Genomic DNA, 23,175 nt, shown 5'->3' on the forward strand with positions numbered 1-23,175 from the left:
AAAGGTTGAGGATGAAGTTCTACCCCAAGTGGAGGAGTTCAAGTACCTCCAGTTCTGGTTCACAGTGAGGGACGGATGGAGCAGGAGGTGGATGGAGGATTTAGCGGTGGATCTTGGTTCCTACCCTCACCTATTTTCACGACCCAAAAAACAAGATCTTGGTACAAGTGGCAGAAATGAGTTCCCTTGTCGTGTGTCTGGGCTTTCCCTTAGAGAGAGGGTGAAGAGCTCAGACATCAGGAGGAGCTCAGAGTAGAGCTGCTGCTCTTCAGCACTGAGAAGACCCAGCTGAGGTGGCTCGTGCACCTAATTAGGATGTCCCCTGAACGCCTCACCAGTGAGGCTTTCAGGGCACGTCTTTCTGGTAGGAGACCTCATTGAATACTGTAAATGATCTATAAATCTACTAAATGATCTATAAATCAGGCTGAATGTTTGACTCCAATAGAAAACAATGGGATGTTTACAGGCAGTGGGGCCGTGTGACATCATCAATCACATGATTTCAAGATGGAGGAACAGGCTCTAGAACTGTAAAGTAGTCCTATTTTAAAGGAAATTAAATGAAGATGGTGCATAATGTGTTTTGTTAGACATAGATCTACTAATAAGGACATTTAGAATATTTTAGGACACATTTATAAAAACAGTGGAGGATCTCTTTAAGAACATTTATCATTCTGTGGTGATCACGTGTCCCGTCCAATAAAACCACTTCCAGAGTGAATAAAGCCCTAAAGATCAGAGGAAAGTGTTGATTTTATCATCATCTTTATTACATCCTATCACAGACTCAGCCCCCAGAGTTTCATCCAATAATTGTGAGTTGAATTACAAAGATGATATTTTCCCTCTTTGCTCCTCGGCAGGAATTTAAATAAATGTAGTAAACATTAATACGAGGCTTAGGAGCAAAATCAACAATGATGTCGACTGAAAATGAGAAAACATTAAACTCACAAACAGAAGTTACTGTATATACACACACAGACACACACATACGCACTGTAAAGGACACACAGACACACACACAGACACGCACTGTAAAAGACACACACTGTAAAGGACACACAGACACAGACACACAATAAACCATGTTCAAAGATATAAAATAAAGTAATTATTGTAGAATTCATTCCCGTTGTGATGATATGGAGGCGGATGTAAAGAAGAGAAACAGATTCATAACCCTGTGATGAGATGATCACAACAGATGTGGGCTGATGTTGTTTGTATGAACACAGTCATAGATGAGTTCACTGTAGAGGTTCAGTGAGAGATGGAGGTGTTGGTGCTTCCATCAGGATCATCTCTGCACACATTTAACTATCTGATGTGGTCTTTGTCTGTAGATCAGGGTCACCAACACGAGGTCCACAGCAGAGTTGAGGCCATTTACATTTTAAAATTACATCTTCAATTACCCATGTTCAATTACAACTCAATTACAATTACAGTGACCTGCATTTTTTCCAATTACAATTGAAATTACAATGATTATTTTCCCCCTAAAAGTCAATTACAATTACATTCTCAATTACAAAAGTCCAAATTCAATTGCTTCCAATTTACTGAGTTACAAATTTGTCCTATAATCTTCTAAATGTCCTTATTAATAGATCAATGTCTAAAAAACACATTATTATGAACTATATTCATTTAATTACCTTTAGAAATAGGAATCCTTTATAGTTCTACAGCCTGTGTTCCTCCATCTTTAAATCATGTGATTGATGATGTCACACGGCCCCACTGCCTGTAAACATCTCATTGTTTTCTATTGGAGTGAAACATTCAGCCTGATTTATAGATCATTTATGTCACCATGTGTGGATGTGGACCCAAATGCAGCGACAGATGGAGGCAGCAGACATGGAGAACGTTGGTAGTAGGAGTCCATTTTATTCTGAGACAACAAAAACCAACATCCAAAAATCCAGCAAGAAGAAACCAGGGAACAAAACGCAGCAGAACACGAGGAGGACAAGCGTTGCATTGACGACGATGGCCAAGCACTCAGCAAAATAGTGCAGGAGGCCTGATTGGGACACCTGGGTGGAAACATGAGGCAGCTAATCAGTCACAACACCAAACACGCTGACATCACTGGGAGGAGGAGCCACGAGCAGGAATACCTGGAACACAGAGACGAGTTAATGCTAAAGATCATACTAAAAGAGGAGCACACGGGCTACACACAAACCAATCACAGATCAACAATTTAGCAGCTTTTTCCGTCACATCACAACTTTCGGTTTCTCTAAAAAACCAGGAAAAGTTAAAGATGTGGATGTAAACCTCTGTAGTTTACAGAAGGAGGATAAAAACAGTTCTATGACCACATGGGGCGACAGTTCCAACTCTGAGGTCTGGTTGTAGACAATGAAGCAGAGAAGAAGAGCTCTCCTAAGGGACCTTTACTCTCCCTTAAACAGTGCGCTGACACCCTCTGGTAGCTGGGAATAAGATGGGAATAAAACATGTGAACGTGAGATAAATTGGACATAGCGTTTAGCATCGCCACAGCACATGGAAGGTGCTTTAATTAGCATTAGCGTGCTGTACAGAGGAGCTTCTTTAACAGCCAATCAACTGTCACTTCTGTGCAATCTGAGCACATGATGTTAAGGTGTGATGTATAGTGTGTTGAAGTGTATCACTGCATGTTTCTGCTCTGAGTGGATCTATTACACACTCTACACACTCTGTTACACACTCTATGAACTACACTTGTGTTTATTGTTGACTGTGTGTTTATTGTGTCTACTTAGTGTGTATTGTGTGTGTGTGTGTGTGTGTGTGTGTGTGTGTGTGTGCTATGTGTGTGTTTTTAGTGTGTACTGTGTATGTGTTCTTAGTGTGTGCTGTGTGTGTGTGCTATGTGTGTGTTCTGTGTGTGTACTGTGTGTGTGTGCCATGTGTGTGTGCTTTGTGTGTGTTCTGTGTGTGTGTGCTATGTGTGTGTTCTGTGTGTGTGTTCTTAGTGTGTGCTATGTGTGTGTTCTGTGTGTACTGTGTGTGTGTTCTTAGTGTGTTCTGTGTGCGTGTGCTATGTGTGTGTTCTTAGTGTGTACTGTGTGTGTGTGCTATGTGTGTGTACTGTGTGTGTGTTCTGTGTGTGTGTTCTTAGTGTGTGCTGTGTGTGTGTGCTATGTGTGTGTTCTGTGTGTGTGTTCTTAGTGTGTGCTATGTGTGTGTTCTGTGTGTACTGTGTGTGTGTTCTTAGTGTGTTCTGTGTGCGTGTGCTATGTGTGTGTTCTTAGTGTGTACTGTGTGTGTGTGCTATGTGTGTGTTCTGTGTGTGTGTGCTATGTGTGTGTTCTGTGTGTGTGTGCTTTGTGTGTGTTCTGTGTGTGTGTGCTATGTGTGTGTTCTTAGTGTGTGCTATGTGTGTGTACTGTGTGTGTGTTCTGTGTGTGTGTTCTTAGTGTGTGCTGTGTGTGTGTGCTATGTGTGTGTTCTGTGTGTACTGTGTGTGTGTTCTTAGTGTGTTCTGTGTGTGTGTGCTATGTGTGTTCTTAGTGTGTACTGTGTGTGTGTGCTATGTGTGTGTGCTTTGTGTGTGTTCTGTGTGTGTGTGCTATGTGTGTGTTCTGTGTGTGTGCTTTGTGTGTGTTCTGTGTGTGTGTGCTACGTGTGTGTTCTGTGTGCGTGTGCTGTGTGTGTTCTGTGTGTGTTCTGTGTGCGTGTGCTCTGTGTGTGTTCTGTGTGCGTGTGCTCTGTGTGTGTTCTGTGTGTGTTCTGTGTGTGTGTGCTATGTGTGTGTACTGTGTGTGTGTTCTTTGATAACCAGGCCAGCTCTGTGCTTTAATCTTAACTCAGGATCTGTTTTCCTAACATGTGATGCTGTGTTTGTTTCTCACACATTCAACTCATTCTCATCTCACACATGAAAGTCAATTACACGAGTCTCATTAAGTCCAAGTCGTCCCCTTTGAACATCGCTAATCACACACAGAGTGGCTAGAGGAAAGAGATTAGGAGCATGAACACACACATGCTGAAACATGTCGAGGCTCTGGGGGTTGTTTATTTAGAAAATGAGCCGCGACGTCGTTGTCGAAGAAGAAGAAGAAAAAGCTGTTTATAGACACAACGTTAAGCTGTGGAGTGATGTCATTGCAATAGTTCCTCAGGGAAGTTTATAGCTTATGTATGTGGCTTTAACGCTACAGTTGCCACGGTTACATGATGTTTTTCAATTCGGAATTAAGTCATTCTGAATTGAAGTATTCTACTTTGTTTTTACTGTTCTACCTCCATCTAATCCAGGGGGTCAAATACAGACCAGTTTGATCTCAAATCCACAAATTTTAGCAAAAAAAAAGAGAAATTTCAATTAAAACGCTGACGTTGTGTTGGGTGTGAACACACCTTTATATGTCCATGAATGTCCTCATGTTTATGCATGCATCCATCCTCTGTTTTCATTAAATCCATATCTTCTAAGGCTCTTATTAAATAAATAGTCTCAGCTCCAGTCCGGGCGGCCATCTTGGATTATGTCATCACCAGCGCATCATCAACTAGACGAGCAGAATTAATTTAAAGCAGAATTATTCAATTCAGAATTAAAATCAGAATATAACAGCCACTTAAATCAGATTTAAGTTTTATTCAGAATGGCAATTTTTATTCAGAATTAGGTGTTTACAAGGTCAGTTTAAAGAGGATTTAACTTGTGTAAGATCTCATGTAAGTGTGTGTGTATGTGTTTTGTTTCATGTACTCAGTATTAAAGCAAACATTTGGTTGGATGCTGACACACACACACGTACACGCACGCACACACACACAGCTCAGGGTGGTCTATAACGAGGCTCTAGTAGTTCAGGACAGATTCAGGACACTTTGCTTTCATTAGTCAAACTAAAGTAGGACAGATACCTTTAGAACCACCTCTGTTCTCCTCCATAGTCTCTCTCTCTCTCTCTCTCTCTCTCTCTCTCGCTGAAAGCTTCACTTTCATCGTCGTCTCAACATTATCTCTTTATTTTCTCTCGTTTTTATCTTCCAAGAAACACGAGAACCATGTGCAGCTGTTCTCACTCCGTCTTTGTTCCCAACGTCTCTCCATCACCATTTCTTCTTCTTCTTCTTCTTCTTCTTCGTCTTCTTCTTCGTCTTCTTCTTCTTCTTCTTCTTCTTCTTCTTCTTCTTCTTCTTCTTCTTCTTCTTCTTCTTCTTCTTCTTCTTCTTCTTCTTCTTCTTCTTCTTCTTCTTCTTCTTCTTCTTCTTCTTCTTCTTCTTCTTCTTCTTCTTCTTCTTCCTAATGTGAATGTTGATACAAGCTGAGTTTTGACTGTTTTTGCTGCAACGTTAATGAACATGAATATTGATGAGCTATTCTTTGGCAATCTGCACATTCCGGATGGCCTGGAGGCAAAATAGTAAAACACACACACACACACACACACACACACACACACACACACACACACACACACACACACACACACACACACACTCTCACACAGTCATTTATTGTGTGTGTTTCATCTGTTAAAGTGTGTTTTATTGATTAGTAAACTAATCATCGAAGGTATGAAATATCTCTCCTTGTATGTAATGAGTCTATATAATATATTAGTTTCACCTTTTAAGTCGATTTACTAAAATAAATGAACTTTTGCACGATATTCAAATTTGAGTTTCATCTGTATATAAAGAAATAGTTAATTTGATCATGGATTATATCTTTTTTATTGTCATATAAAGGGGTTCCACGATTAGAGAAAACTGGTGGAAAAAATGTAATTCACTGAAATGGAAATGGCACTATTTTTATTATTTTCTACACTATATGTTTTTAATTATTTTAAAAACAAAATTCTGCAAAAATTGCAATATGACGGTAATTATAGCCTTGCTAAATATCACAAATTCACACAAAATTGTAAACGAGTGGGAAAAGATACAGAAACGCTAATTCTTTTTTCTCAAAATATGATATAATATTACTTGATATCACAAAGTTCACTTCCTGAAAGGAAATATCTTTATGACATGGACTAAATACTCATATACACTTCACTCACACATGTCACAACTTTAGCAAACAGACAGATGTTAAATTGTTTAATGTGCATTTAGTGAAATTACAACAGAGAAATATGAAATGAATGATAATAGTTTTGTTCATTAACCAAATGAAGCATGTTTGGCAAGTTTCCAGGAGGTTGAATAGCCTCTAATGATTATGGAAAGATGGTGAGAGAGAAATAAAACAGAAATGTGTGAAAATCAGAGGCTTTACACACAACTAAAGCTTTAGTAACTCAGGTTAAATCTTTATATATGAACACTTCATTGTTGGAAACCAGGTGTTGAAAGTTTGTGAGAGTGTCTTTAGTTTTCCTTTGTGTGTTCCAACCATTTCAATGTAGATAATTCATCATAGAACATATATTTCCGCTTTGTTCTTTCCTCTGCATTCATATAAAACCACCATGTTTCTCTTCCTTTATTCACTTTTCTTTAGAGCGTTTCTTTCCTCATTCCCTCGTCTCTTTGCTGTCGTCTCTGCTCATATTTAATAAGTACGTGGAGGTGTTTGATTTGGTGCCTTTAGGTTCTTCTCTGAGAGGTGAGAGTTTATTACAGTTGGACCAACATTCATACAGGAAAATTATGGATTAGAAGCAATTCCATCATTGGTTGATGCAGAACTCTTTAATCCACTATGTACATAACTCTATATGCATTTGAAATATTTTTGGAAGCAATCAATTTTTCATAAATATGTTTATCCTGTGTTTCATTTTTCTCGATTGATTTTCTATCCACTGTCGTTACACGTGGTTGGTTTTTTAGTTCAGGAAACGCGTGAGTGGTATTTTAGTCATTTAGCCTCTTTTTCACCTAAATAATGAAGTTTAGATTATTTTTATATTTTATTTGTGCAGATAGTTTGCAGAAAGAACTTCATCATATCTCAGTCCATTGGGCATTGGTGCAAGCTCCGCCCCTTTTATTGTAGTGTGTCTAAAAATGACAAAATAGTGCAGAGACTGTGACCATACCAATGTAGGTTAACAATCTCACTGGTTTTTCATTATTTTTCATTATTCAGAGCGAAAATAGTTCATTAAAATATAATTAAAACAAAATAACTTTTGAAAACTCATTTTCATCGTCCAACCTCTTTTGGAATGTGTTTCATTTGGAAAACTGATGTTTTGTGTTCTTTAATGGGTTTTTATGGCTTCATTATAGCTACTGAAACTGTGTGCTGGTGCTGTGAAACTTTACAAAATACACAAATAATGTGATGAAGTGACTAAATGCAAGACTCATTGTATATGGACAACAAACAGGTCTGTAAAAGTAAAATAAATCTATAATTTTAGTGGGTGAATGTTTTCTCTGGGAGAGTAAAGCCTTGTTTACACGTCAACGTTTTGCATCTGTTTCTGTTTTTGTTTCCAAAAAGTTCCACATTCACACTGCAATGTTTTCTAAACAATCGCTGTTTACATGAGAGCAGGAAACCCCAAAAACATGTAGTAAACATGTAGTAAACACGTAGTAAACATGTAGTAAACACGTAGTAAACACGTAGTAAACACATAGTAAACACGTAGTAAACACATAGTAAACACCTAGTAAACATGTAGTAAACATGTAGTAAACACGTAGTAAACATGTAGTAAACATGTAGTAAACACGTAGTAAACACATAGTAAACACATAGTAAACACGTAGTAAACACATAGTAAACATGTAGTAAACACGTAGTAAACACATAGTAAACATGTAGTAAACATGTAGTAAACATGTAGTAAACATGTAGTAAACACATAGTAAACACATTGTAAACACATAGTAAACACATTGTAAACACGTAGTAAACACGTAATAAACACGTAGTAAACACGTAGTAAACATGTAGTAAACATGTAGTAAACACGTAGTAAACATGTAGTAAACACATAGTAAACACATTGTAAACACGTAGTAAACACGTAATAAACACGTAGTAAACACGTAGTAAACACGTAGTAAACACGTAGTAAACACGTACTAAACACGTAGTAAACACGTAGTAAACACGTAGTAAACACGTAGTAAACACGTACTAAACATGTAGTAAACACGTAGTAAACACGTAGTAAACATGTAGTAAACACGTAGTAAACACGTACTAAACACGTAGTAAACACGTAGTAAACACGTAGTAAACACGTAGTAAACATGCCAGGAGAGTAGATGAAGATGTGAATTTGCAATGAATCAAAATTAAATATTTCCCCCTGAACACAAGTTTTAGTAGTTTTAACTTAAGAGAACTGATATCTGATATCTGTCACTTACTGCATGAATAGAGCTTTAATTAGACCTACAAAATTATGAATTTTAATAACTCCGCTTTATTTACTAGTCGCTGGTTCTACGTCCAACTATAAACATGACAAACAGCTTCATGCTAAGCTACAGATGCTACGTAAAGGTTTACTGCTGCTGTAAAGCGTGTGTCACACTACTGTAACACACACTACACACATATATAATCACATTCCTGTGATTCTTATAACAATAACCAGTAAAGATCCCGTCCTCTGTGTGGTAGTTATTATGACCTGAGCTGCTGACACAGCAAAGGCCCAGCGGGGGTTGCACTTGTAAAATGAGATGAAATTGAATGTATTAAATCAAGGTGAGTTGAGAGTTGTGACTCTCGTGGTGAATCACATCAGCTCATCGTATTTTGTTGACAAGCAATGTTTTCTTCTTTGTTGCATGTTGTCAAATGCAAAATGGAGGGTTAGAATCTAGGCCAAAAACTACACACACACACACACACACACACACATCCTTGTGTACGTTACTTTATGTCACTTTAGCAAATTAGCACAAACTCAATGAACTGCAATGTTACTTATCAGTGTGGCTTTACAACACGTACAGGGTTTAACTGTAGGAATGAATATTTGAAGTTTGGACAAATTGAGACGAAAAAACAAAACGATTCAGTTAAAATGACGCTCTTCATCATCTTTTCAGTTTCCAAAACAAACAGCACACGTATTCTTAAACAAACAGTACATACTAACAGTCTGTGAGGCTCCAAAGAGTAAATATAGATGTTTGAGTTACTTTTAAAATAGTTTTGTAACAAAGATTTACACAGAGAACATGGTTTCTATAGTGTTTACATGTTGGTGTTTCTTTCTATTGTCCTTCATATTTATTGGCAGTCACTCAGGTTTAAGACTGTCCTCAATCTTGGTCCTTGTGGGTCTTCGGGCAAGGCGATCTCAGTCCATTCTCCTTTGGTTCAGTATTGTCAGGGATGGACGGCGGTTTGCGTGGAGTCTTCATGATGGAAGCGTCTGCACTTGTTTTCTGCATCCTTTCTGACCACCTATTATCGACCCCTCTGGGTGTGGGGTCCCACTGGAGTGTTGGAGGTAGACCATGTTTAGAGCATCTTCCCAGTGGATCCTTAATCAAACTGTTCAGTCACTGGCGAAGCTCTTTCTGCCTTAACCACTGATTTGACCACTGCTCAGTGACCTGCCCTGACCTGAGATTTATGTCATTTATCATATTACCCACTACTGATGTGTAGGGATGGGAATCAAAAACTGGTTCTTGTTTACAACCGGTTCCCAGGGTTTCAATTCCTTGCAATCGTTTGCCAACTTTGGAAACAATTTCTGCTATCAATTCCAATGTGCATGAATGACGCCACCCTGAACTGTGCGTGGCGACGTAATTCACCTCTGCAGCAGGAAACATGGAGCAAAAGCGGCACAAACGCCTGAATGTTTGGATACATTTCACTAAAAAAGTGGATGTTTTGTCAAAGGGAAGAAATACTACCAGTATTCAGAAACATTTGCATACATGGTGTATTTGATTCTTTCCAGAGTGAATCTCAACTCAGCAGCAGTTAGCTAACTGGCTAACTAGCTAGCTAACTAACTATCTAATAATGCTCATAATTAGCTCCATTAGCCTCATTGTAAATCCTGCTATTACTAAGTGTTAACGTTAAATGAATGCCTTCTCATGCATTTCATTTCAACGACTTTGGCGAGAGACAGAGTCTGATTGGCTCAGAGGTGGCTCCAGTATGTCGTATGTCTCTAGCTCCTCCTTTCACCGAGGCAAGGAAGAGTAAAATGAAACAGTTGACTCATAAAACAGACTTTACAGTCCTGATCCTGGTCACCACAGGACTTTTAGTGAAAGATAATTCTTTTATTTTTGTATATTTAGATGTTAGTCTTGTAGGCCCTGACACTCTGTAGCTTTGGTTTGAACACACAATATGTGAAGTGTTGTCACATGACCTCTATGTCACTGCAGAGCTAGACTGATCTGTGTGATATGGAAACATCACAGTAGCTCCAGATTCTTTTTTTTACTTTTGAACAGATACAGATAGAAACAGAGTGGCATGCTTCTTCTGGGAGTGACCTGTGTGTATTTTACTGGTGACTGTAACTGGAATAAACCACATGGAAATAGTCCTACTGTTGTCATCTGTCCTCTGAGCTGTTCACTTTAAAGAAGGTAGAGAACATCTCTTACAGCAGTCATTTTCCTTTGGGATTATTAAAGTATTTCTTGTTCTGGTTCTGATTAATGGAACCCATTAAGTAGGATCTGTGTGTGTGGAGTGTATTGAAGAGGGTGGTAGTGATGCACGGTCTACCTTCACACTGTCATTGACATAGAGTGGACCAGGGACCAGTGACAGACCCATGTTTGCTACTGCTATCTTCCACCTGGTCTGTCATTGAGATCGGGGGCAGAGGTCGTCGGGCGGTAGGGCGTGGTCACGCATCGGTGGGCCTGCGTTAGAGTTTAGATTCTTGGGCTCGGACCAAGAATTTTATTTTTTTTTAATCTCTATTACATTAATATTATTTTTTAATAAACACAAAAACACTTGTATATTGTTATGGTATCATTTCTAAAGTGATTTCTGATAGTAGTGGGGCTGGATATTGTGTTACGTTTAGTTGTTCATCGTTCACATTCACTGAATAATATTTGCTGATTTTGCTCATTCCTCATTTGCTGCTCAGAGAACAAATATGATTGGTTCTTCAGTCAGGTCTGTGCTCCATGTACGGACCACCCGTTCTGGTCTACATACTGTAACAGACTGGGTTCTATGTTCTGGTTATGTTCCACTTGTGTGTATTCAGTGTTTAACTGATGCTGAGATTTCCCATGTTCATGAAGGCATCATGGTTACGTGCAGCTTTCTCTGCCAATGTGTGTCCTTGTTCTGAGTGTTGATTGGCTGGGAGGCTGGGGAAAGGGCGGGTGTAAGAAGGGACAACAGTGAACAATTCTGTTCCACAGTAGTGTGAGTGTGAGACGGTTCTTTGTGTGTTTGATTGTTTATTTTTGGCGTTACTACGACCTCCATTAAAGCCTGTAAACCTGTGATAACGGCTCGAGTCACGTCAGTAAAATACCTTTCTGGCAGAGCAGCGGTGCTATGTGGGGTGCGCTGCAGGCTCAGGCCCACAACTTAAGTTAATGGGGCAGGTTGGGCTTTATGCCCTTCGGTCGGGGTCGGTTCGGGCAGGATTTTTTTGGCCCAATCTAACCTCTAGCCTGCGTGGGAGACGTGTACGGCTGAAGGGGGGCTAGCCAATAGCAGGAGCTGAAAGCAGGAGTAGTGAGCAGAGACTGTAAGCTTCTACACTTTACAATCAGTTACAGTGGAATAGTGTATTGTAGTGATCTTTGGAGGAATTCTTCATCTCAAACTGCTTCACACACTCTGCTCTACCATTACTTCTTACTTTTCCAGTGTGTGTTTCTCTGCTGTCAGTCTGCCACCATATGGCACACGTCTTATAAGTTTGTACATTTAACTAATCTTGATCTTTCAAACGCACCATGTGGCACTCTGTCATTAAACACCAAAGAGACACATGTTGGTATTATTATAAAGGTGAAAATAAACAGGTGCTATTGAAGGTGTGTATGTTGCCGTGTGAGTAGAAAAAAAAACTAGAATAAACTAAAACAGTGGTGCCCAACGCGTCAATCACAATCTACTGTACCTGTCGAAGGCGGAGCCATTTTGTTTCAGTCTGTTCATTTTTCTGTTTCCTCTTTACTGGATCATTTGATTATCAATATTTTACCTTAGTGTTTCCCTTTGTTTTATTCGGCATTTTGAGTTTTCCTGATTTTACTTCTTCTTTTTATGAACATCAGCCTCTCAGAGAAGATGTGTGTTAATGCAGACGAGACATTAACGTGTTCTGATTTAGTGCAAAGATTAGATGATTCAACCTGGTCTTTATGAAGTGAACTTCTGAGGTTAACAAACTGCTGACCAACACACACACACACACACACACACACACGTTATATTTCTATTTTCTGCTGTGCTGCTGATTCATTAGGGTGTTCAAAGTTTGTAAATATTTAATAATTGTGGGGTTTTGTGTAGTGAAAGTTTAGTGACCATTGTGGTTAAATTAGCGGTGACTTAGCGCTGTCCTTGGTGCTGAAACACCAGCTGTCACTCGGAGTGAGACGGATGCTCTATAACGGGCGATTGTCCGTGTTTTTTAATGCTGATTCATCATTCTTTTATTAAAGATTTAGGTTAACTAGTCGTTTGTGTTCACGTGATATTATTGGCAAAAGACACTTTAAAAATGTTTTATTCCGTGATGCCTAAATGTTCCACTGAACGGTTTAGAAGATGTTTTTATTCTGGCAGAAGTCGTTATTTTAATGAACACCTACATCTGTTCTGTGGAAGCTCTATGTCTTGTCAATGGCATTTGGAATTTGTATTTGGATTTATAAAGTTTTTCTAATCTAATCTAATCTAATGTTACTGCTAGCTTTAGTTGTCCAACAAGATACGTTACAACTTTGGTTGTTAAAATATAAACTAAGATTGATGACAGATGAAGCTAGCAGTGTGTAGAGTAGCCTGATTAATATAGAGTCGTCCCTGGTTCTCTGCCAGCAGCTCTACAGGAGAAAATAGATGTTTGGCCAAAGAAAGGAACACAGAGAAGAGAAGAGAAGAGTCCAACTGTGTGTGTGGTCCAGCTTTCATGTGATGACAACGATAACTAATGCATTACAGCCCGAAAACCATGTGAGGAGCAATGGAAATTATTCAAAAAGGATGTAGCATTAGCATTAGCGCCGCAGTAATGCAGAGGAAAATTGTGTAGATGACACACGGAGAGCAGAAAAGTGACGACTTTCAGACGCGTTAATAGGCCCATAGTAATGGTGAGCATAGATCACTGCTTCTGCCATAATTAGACGACGTGTCTCCACCTGAGGGATCATCCAGATGTAGGGGTGTATTCATCCAGATGTAGGGGCGTCCAGTCACAGCCCAGCAGCGCAGGGAGCTACGTTAGTGCCATGAACACAACAGTAATGCTGCGTTAACACAGACACAACACACATTTTTTGTGATGTGTGCTCCGCGTGAAAGCTTCCCTATATTGTCTTTATATGCGTCTGAAGCTAATATAAAAGCAGACTCTCTTTCTTTTCACCATCAACTATGGAGGACATCAGTAAAATTGATGCTGTTTTCCTTCTGTGGAAGCTGAAGAGACGTTAAAACACTTGACGCCGGCGTTCCTGATTCACCAGTTTAACCAGCGACACATTTAATTCAGTGAGTTTCACTGTTTTCTTCAGGAGCAACAAATCCTTCCTGGTCCATTATTTTGTCCTTCATAATGAAAGCACAAGATCGCGGATACAGGCGGCCGAAATGAGTTTCCTTCTCAGGGTGGCTGGTCGGACCCTTCGAGATAGGGTGAGAAGCTCAGTCACCCGGGAGGAGCTCGGAGTAGAGTCGCTGCTCCTTCAGGTCGAAAGGAGCCAGCTGAGGAGGCTCGGGCATTTGTTTCGGATGCCTCCTGGTCGCCTCCCTCGGGAGGTGTTTCAGGCATGTCCTATTGGGAAGAGGCCTCGTGGGAGGCCCAGGACACGCTGGAGGGACTATGTCTCTGAGCTGGCCTGGTGTCGCCTCGGGGTCCCCCCAGGAACAGCTGGAGGAGGTGTGCGTGGAGGTCTGGGCATCTCTGCTGAGACTGCTGCCTCCACAAGGTAAATGGATGGATGGATAATGAAATGTGTTGAAACTACCAGTGTCTGTGTTGACGGCCTGACTTCATTCTCTGATTGGCTTTCACACCTGCACGTCACACCAAGCATTTGCTGGAGTTCAATATTTTCAACTCAGGGAAATTTGGGAGCGAGCATGACGTGGCCAACATTCTTACCGTGTGGATCAGACCGCACCGCCCTCTTACCACGTCTATCCATCGACTTTGTACGTAATCTGGTCACACAGACATTTTGTGACGCGTCCGCTGTGAACGCAGCGTTAAAGAAGAATTCATCTGATCACAAAAGTCAGTGAAGTCGGTTTAGGATAAAATCAAGCTCAGCAAAGTGTGTAACAGATGTTTGAATTATTGTTTTTATTGGTGACCCTTAAACTAAAGCTGTTACAAACTAAAAAAAAACATGTTCCAGTGCAGCATATGAAGGTATTTTGAAGGCTTAAAGATGAAAGATGCAACCATCTGTCACACGCCATGTTTTATATATAACTATAAAAGACTGTCCTCTCTGTCAATCACTGTTTGACTTATTTCACTTTATTTATTTTTTCTCTTCATCCTCTTTTCCAACAAGTTGTCCTTTGATGTCAGGGTTTGAAATTATGAAAATATTATGGGGAGAATTTTGACCCCCGTCGTCTAAAACATGGGGTGTTTTTAAAATGATTGGGGCCATGGAAAAATAATTACCAGTCGTTAACGCTTGGATACTTTTATAGATTAAAATGCACTACAGTTGTTATCCATTCTGTTACAGAGAGAAGTGTTTTAGCTCTGAACAACCTTAACAAAACTTACAAAAAGTATAAGTTTAATAGACCTACAGTTTCTAAAGAAATAATTTATAAATATCTACAAATTTCCAACTTAAAGTGTAAACAGGTGTCCTACAAACACAAATGATATTAAAGACATCATCAGTATAATGTGCTTCAGTAATAACATTTACACATTAACAAAGCTGCTGACTCAGAGCTATTCTTCATGGGCTGATATTTTATGGAATAAATGTGTGCATGTGGGTCACTCTCATTTAAAATCAATTTATATATATATAGAAAAAAATCTGCTGATTGTTGTTTAATTTATATCTGATAATAAGTTGAATAAAGTTATGGTTGATAAATATCTCAGATTTCCTCTAATTAAATGATATGAGGTTTGATTATTTAGGGCTCCATTCTCTCATGTGCGTAAGTCCAAAAAGACCCTGTACTTAAGTCAGTCACTGCGCTCCTTCATCCCAGTTACACACTGTGGGTGGAGCAGCCCTGAAATGTGGGTGTTCCTCTTACGTTCTTCTAACCCTAGAATAAGTGCGTCGTGCAGCAGCAGCTGTGATCACTCAGCTGCTGCTGTGTGATTAATTAAAACTGTGACAGACACAGACTTCTGTCCACGTTGGTCACAGTGATTCAACTATTTTCATACTATGTCCAACGTAAAGTCACAGTTTGATCCACTACAGAGTGAAACAAACTGTTCCCACACATATTTTAATGAGGCTCAGCTCAGGTCACTTTAAAGTGTTTATAGTTTATAGCGTTATTTCCTGATATCTTCAGCATCTAACTCTGTCACACTTTACAGTGATGATGATGGTGACGATGATGATGATGATCAAGGAAAGAGATTTTAACTGTGACTCAGTCACACAGCAATAATCTGATCAATAATCTGATCAAATCAACCTGTTACATTGTTTATCAATGAATGCGTTTCAAATTAAAAGTGAACTTTATCATTTTCACGGATTTCAATGACATTTACAAGCGTTGGTAAAACTCCATGTTCCGTGATTTTTAGACAGCCCCAAAAAAATGACATCACCGCCTCCTTTCCTTCAGCCCGCCTTCATTCACACATACTCGCTTTTGGTCTACGTTACACACAGTGGGCGTGTCAGCAGCCTCCACCAGAGAATACGAGCAGCAGAGAAGTGCGTAACTGCAGGCGCGCAAAAAAGTGCTTCAGTCCAGATGGTAGAATAGAGCCTTAATCATTAATATACTGAAAGTAACAGTATACTGTATTTTGGTGTTTTACCACATCACACATAATCACAATAGTTACATTACTGTCTATAGTTACTGTACATTACTGTCTATAATTAGTGTGTAATAGGGATGCAACAATATTCTGTGTTTTACCGAACCGTTCAATACGCCCTGTTCGGCTCAATGCACAACGACATCGGTACGTTTCCCCGTCACAGCCACACATGCTGTGTGATCCTCTCAGAGCAGAGACATTAGAGCAGCATATTATTCAGACTCAGTGCCATGTGCTGCTCATTCCGCCTTCAGAGCCAATCAGAACGTCCCTGAATTTCCTCGGAGCCAATCAGCGCTCTGCATGCAGTTGTTGTACGACTCCTCACCAATTGTCCACGTTTCACCGTCATTGCTCCGCCTTTAGACTGGAGAGGTGCTGACAGCAGTCTGCAGCCAGCCTGGAAGCTGGTGTAGATCCTGCTGCATGTGTGTCAGACTGGAGCTGTAGGAACCTGTCTATCTATAGAGCTGCATGTACAGGCTGTGAGTGTGCATTAGTGATGTGTGTGTTATTGTGTGTGCATTATTGTGTGTGCATTAGTGATGTGTGTGTTATTGTGTGTGCATTATTGTGTGTGCATTAGTGATGTGTGTGTTATTGTGTGTGCATTAGTGATGTGTGTGTTATTGTGTGTGCATTATTGTGTGTGCATTAGTGATGTGTGTGTTATTGTGTGTGCATTAGTGATGTGTGTGTTAGTTTGATGAATTCTAAAAAAAAAGTGGGTCACAATGTAATGAACGTGGCAAATTGTTGTTCCCAGGGTGACCCCGTTGAGAACCCCTGGTTTAGCAAAGAATAGGAGTTTTTAGGAGGAATTTTGGCTAAATTGAGAACCAAATGGTCTTTGTTAATTTTCGACACCGTGTGATGTTCACTACCTTAATGAGATCTGATACAAACTCCTCCCATCTTGTTTAAATGTTACCTTTGCTCATCTTTTATTTTTATTTTTTTCAAACCCAGTCACTGGTTCTGATATGAGTTCCTGCGATGTTCCCTGGGAGCACTTTGGCACAGACGTGTGGTCGAGGTGCTACACCACACACACACACACACACACACACACACACACACACACAACACACACCACACACACACACACACACCACACACACACACACACACACACAACACACACACACACACACACCACACACACACCCACACACACCCACACTTGATAATCAGTTCCAGCTTCTCTGTGTCCGTGACCGTGAAGAAAACCTCGTTAGGCGTCCTGGCCACGGCACGTTTTGGCTCCACCGACTTTATTCTCTCACTAACACTCATGGTCACACATTTTAATCCGTCCATCACCACAACGTCCTCCTCTAGAGCCACGTTTCTAAGCAGTGACCCAGAGTCGTCACTCAGTGTGTTTATGCAGCTCTAGTGTTGTGTTGTGTTGTGTTGTGTTGTGTCTGTGTTGTGTTGTGTTGTGTTGTGTTGTGTTGTGTTGTGTTGTGTTGTGTTGTGTCTGTGTTGTGTTGTGTTGTGTTGTGTTGTGTTGTGTTGTGTTGTGTTGTGTTGTGTTGTGTTGTGTTGTGTTGTGTTGTGTCTGTGAAGCCACACCAGTTGTTTCTTTACATTTAAAAAAACAAAAAAAAACCAAAACATTATCGTTCCTCAAGTATTGGCTGATAACGATATTGATCTGATGTGATAGCGTGGATCAGACACTATTATGACTTATTAGTGCGTAACAGTGAACAATACTCAGAAACAGAGAAACACTGACCTGTTTATTAGAAATCCTGGAGCGGAGTCTGGAATGAACCGCTGCTAACTTATGTTCACACTGCAGCTCTTAATGCTCGACTTGGGTATTTTTGACGATCTAATTTTTTTCTGTGCTCGTTTATATTTACACATTAATGTGTTCATTAGTATGAACAACATAGACCTAGAGGTCCTACGTGAAGCACGCACTGTTTACAGAAGTGATACGGAGACGTCTCGGTGCATGTGTCACTGATAATATGTAGAATATAATAAATATTTATACATTTTAATAACTCACCGGGGTTTCCCCCCTCTCCTGCCGTTCCTTTGGGACATAGAATTATGATGTTATGGTATTTTGATGACACAAAGTTCTGATAGAATGTGACAGTAGTCACTCTGTAAAATATCACATTTATATCCACATATGAAAATGGCCTGGATCTGATTTGTACTGTACATATAGACGTGGAAAAATCAGTTACACATGTGGGCAGAAAACATCTGGATTGACCTTCAGTGTGAACATGTATTGGAGATTTTAGATGCAGTTTGATATTATTCTTTTTATTTTTGCTTGAATTGAACCAGGACACTCCTACACACACATGTTTGATGTTCAGACAAATGATTATGTTTCCTTAGAGGTGGTTACATTATGATTATTCAGTATTTATCACAGAGCTCATGAGCTTTGACAGAGTTTTTGGTTTAAATTTGTAAAAGAACTTTGTTTTATGTCACCTGATGTTTGCACGACTTCATCTAGTAAAACATGCTTGTTTTGATTTCTCTGTCAGGGAAACTGACACTGACCCTAGAACGTTTTACTGCACACACGTAATTTAGTTTGTGTTTCATCACCACGTCCTATTTTTGGTCCAGGTTTGCGTTCTCACGTCATAAAAACACCACCAGGCTTCACTCCACCACAAACGGACCAGAACTATCAGAGGAAACCAAGCCTGGTGTGAAACATAGAGACATGTCAAAGTTAACCTTAGTTTAACCGTGTTCTCTAATCACTCGTCCACACAGAACGGGGTTCTTTAAAATGTTTTAAATCAATATTTCAAAAGTCTGAAATTTTAACACATAATAAGTCTGATTTTATGATTGTAATTCGTCTCACGTTTCAAAATAAATGTTCACATTCATATAAAAAAAGATTATATATAATTTACAGTAACATTGCGCGTCACTGTCGTTGGTTCCACTGACGTTGTTGCTGAGGGACTCTGTGCAGATGTCCGTCATGCTTGTAGCAACTTTTAACAACATGAGGAAATGTATATTTAACAAAAACTGACTGTCCAACAAAGATTTTTCTGAATTTTTAAAAAACATTTTGTATTTTTGTTTTTTTATAGATTTCTGGCTATTTTTGTAGTTGTCGTATGTTTCTGGAGTGATTTCACTTCCTGTATTTACAGTATTGGTTCTAACTACTTCCTGAGTTTGTTAATTCTCTCCATTATATAAACAGAGGAAAGGTTCCCGCGCCTCTGCAGCAGTGAAGTTTAATACCTTATTATGTATCTTGTTGTTAGGTACAGTAACTTATAAAACCAGTTCTATGCTGCAACGTGTCGACACTTTGGTCTATTTTTGTTTGAGTGGAAAATTTAAATTTCAACACAACAGGAAGTGAGAGTTAGGTTATTAAAGCATAAAAATGAGCTCATGGTGCTCACCTTTAATGAGGCACACAGCTTTAATAATGTACTTTATTTTGTGCAGTGAAAAGGAAATAGTTCTAATTATATAATATAATATAATATAATAAGTGTGGGGGCAGTAGTTTGAGAACATTTCCTGTTCAACACCAGCAGAACTTTAATAACTCACTCTGATGGATGGATGGATGGATGTATAGATAGATAAATAGATAGATAGATGGATGAATAAATAGATGGATGGATGGATGTATAGATAGATAAATAGATAAATAGATGGATGAATAAATAGATGGATGGATGGATGGAAATCTTTGAGCATACATTATGTCTGATAAAATAAAGTCAGAATAGAGTTTTTTCCAGAGCTCTGCGTGAACAAAAAGATGAAAATGTTTCTCGTGGAAAAGAAAAAGAGACAAACACACAGTAACTGCACAGATATTATTATTATTATTATTGGATAATAAAGTGATCAGAAAAGCTGCCATTGGTTAATCACACACAGGAACACGTTTAGTTAACACTAGGAAACAGAGCTTTGAGCATGTAGAGAGTTAGAAATATACATATGTTAACATGAATATTGGCATCTATAAGCTCAGAATTATAATGTGCATATAATTCTACCATCATTTCTCATCTTCATGTGTTTGTTAATAAATTCATTCTTTTATTTATTTATTTTAAGGAAAAATACAGAAAAATTTCTGCCATTCCTCCTTTTTTTCCAGCTTGATTTCATGTTAACGTATGAGCTGATAAATAAACCATTTTAAACTGTATTTAATAGTTTTATAGTTTACACTATAAGTACATTTGTTTTAGTGGTAATTTGTGTGTACGGTCACACACACACACACACACACGAGTTACTGTAACTACAAATGTCAGCTGGGTTAAATTTCCCACAAGGTTTTTATTGTCGAGTGAGATTGTAGTGAATACTATACTGTTGGTTTGTGTGTGTGTTCTCTGTCAGTGTGTGTGTGTGTGTGTGTGTGTGTGTTCTCTGTCGGTGTGTGTGTGTGTGTGTGTGTGTGTGTAGCACAGACAGAGAAAGGCATGCAGTGATGAGATGTGTTGCATAAGGAGTTCAGTGGAGTGTGAAAGGGAACAGGTGGCTCTGTTTCTGGCACTGAGCGCAGTGTGTGCCAATCTCCCCAGTGTGCGTGTGTGTGTGTGTGTGTGTGTGTGTGTGTGCGTGTGTGTGTGTGTGTGTGAGAGAGAGAGAGATAATGACAGAGTGAGATCCCACTGCTCTGTAAAAGAGAAGTTGTGCGTACGTTAGAGTGTAGCAGTGTGCTCTCGTCTAAATCCACTCAGCATGTGTGTGTGTCACTGTGTGTGTGTCACTGTGTGTGTGTCACTGTGTGTGTGTCACTGTGTGTGTGTGTATGTTATTTCGTCAAAGTGGTTCCGGTTGGTTTAAAAATAATTAGCTGCAGCTGTAGGAGCCCAAACAGAGTGTTCACCAGGGGCCTGTACTACAAAGTTGGATAAATATATCCTGGATCAGTTTATCCTGATATGTGTGCGTTAGCTTCAGCTAACCAAACATTCCCTGTACTATGAAGCAGGATGTAAACACATGCACGAAACCAGGTGATTTCAGCCTGGCTACATGCGCACTCTTGTGATAGGGGGCGGAGCTTAGCAGTGTCAGACCAATGACAATCACAGAGAAACTGGAGAGAGCAACTTACGTCACTATTGAGGAATAATTCTTTAAAAATATGAAGAATTAAAATTGGACTGAGGCTGTCTGAGTCACCACAGAATATATGAATGTATTTATTGATGGACAGGTTTTATTAGATGACTATGTTTACATTTTATTTCTTTATGTTTACGTTTATTTCTAATGATGTTTAAACGTGTTTGGTTGTGTTTCAGATCAGCCCCCCAGGACGGGGGTCAGGACCAGGACTCAGCAGCAGCAGCAGCAGCCTGGCTCCAAGGGACCGAAGGGTAACACGGGGCGCGGGGGCTACAGTCGGAGGGGACCCCTCTAACCTGGCCCTTCATCATCATCATCATCCTCCTCTGCATGCTCGTCTCGATCGATTCCCTGATCGATTTCCTCCTAAAGGCGCCTCGGTGACATCATCAGCACGTTGTTCTACTGTGGCCACGCCCCTAGCCTCCTCCACCAATCAGAGCGCATCAGACCAGCATCAAGGTTTCCATGGTGACCTCGGTCCAAACCAGTCAGGCCTGGATTCACCGTCCTCTAAGCATCCAGAGGGAGGCTCCTCCTCTTCCTCTGAATCCTTGACTGTGATTGGAGGAGGAGGGGGAGGGGCTAGGAGAGGAGGAGACCACGCCCCCCTAAGCCACATCCCTCGTGCTGTCTCCACCAGCGTCTCGTCCAGCCGCCACAGCCTCACCAGCAGAGGAAGCTCCGCCTCCTCTGGCCAAGCGTCCCCGCCTCCCTCCAACTCTTCATCCTCCTCCTCATCATCGTTGTTCTCCGGCCGGTTGGGCCAGCCCCCCCGCGGCCCCCTGTCCCTGCACAGCTACAGCCGTAAAAACGTCTTCCTCCAGCACTCCCTGCACACGTCTGAGCTCACAGCGCTGACGCAGAGGGACGGCTGAGGGGGTGGAGCCAACACTCACACACCACACAGATGATTCTACCGCGGGAAAAACGTTATATTCATCTACACCGACCATCGTTCATCGTCCCGCCCTCTGATCACATCCTGTTCCTTCGTTTTTATCTTCTGTAAATATCCACAGAGAAAACGTCGATCACGACTCCCACGCTGCGTCACACTGACAGTTTAGATCTGCTCACGCCCACACACACACACACACACACACACACACACACACACACACACACACACACACACACACACACACACATACACATACACACACACGCCCACACACGCACGCACACACACACACACACACACACACACACACACATACACATACACACACACGCCCACACACGCACGCACACACACACACACACACACACACACACACACACACACACACACACACACACACACACACACACACACACACACACACACACACACACACACACATATGCACGTAGAAGTGAACAATCGTCTTATTTTTAATCAGAGGAAGTTAAATATTTGCTTATTATTATTATTATTATTGTATTTTTGAGCAGTGGTTCTCAACCTTTGGGTCAGGACCACATTTGAGCTTGCGAGACACAGGGAGGAGGTTGCTAGATGCCTTCATGAAAAAAAAACAATGATTTTTTTTTTTTTAACAATTTGAGCTCGTTTGTGCTTATTTTTACCATTTTTCTGTAACTACACAAAACTCACCATATTTTAACCTTTTTTCATCTCTTTTTCTTTCCATATTTTTCCCCTTTTTAATGTATTTTTGCTACATTACTCCCATTTCTGACACTTTTACATCACATTTCAATGTCTTTTCAGCACTTATGTGTCAAACTTATGGCCCGAGGGACAAATTTAAAGCTTCCAATTTGGCCCCACAGGAAAATGACAGTGAAAACATTGTGTAAATCACCAACTAATTCAGTTGGAGAAATTTCACTACTTCCAAATACACAAATTCAATGAAACTACACAGTTTTCCCACGCCAATATAACATGATGGCAGCC

General features: G+C 40.1%; 1 protein-coding gene across 2 annotated transcripts in view; it reads left to right on the forward strand.

The window, feature by feature from the left end:
* The window catches only part of ccser1 (coiled-coil serine-rich protein 1), a 125,064-nt gene extending 102,600 nt beyond the window's left edge, over window positions 1-22,464 (forward strand). Inside the window, exon 11 of one of the 2 annotated variants that reach the window (XM_028457997.1) lies at window positions 21,446-22,464. In XM_028457997.1, coding sequence (XP_028313798.1) covers window positions 21,446-22,147 — 702 coding nt within the window. In that variant the 3' untranslated portion in view covers window positions 22,148-22,464. The remainder of the gene's footprint in view (window positions 1-21,445) is intronic. The other variant, XM_028457998.1, reaches the window with a different exon arrangement.
* Window positions 22,465-23,175: the final 711 nt, after the last annotated feature.

This window comes from Gouania willdenowi, chromosome 9, assembly GCF_900634775.1.
Source record: "Gouania willdenowi chromosome 9, fGouWil2.1, whole genome shotgun sequence".
Classification (NCBI taxonomy): Eukaryota; Metazoa; Chordata; class Actinopteri; order Blenniiformes; family Gobiesocidae; genus Gouania; species Gouania willdenowi.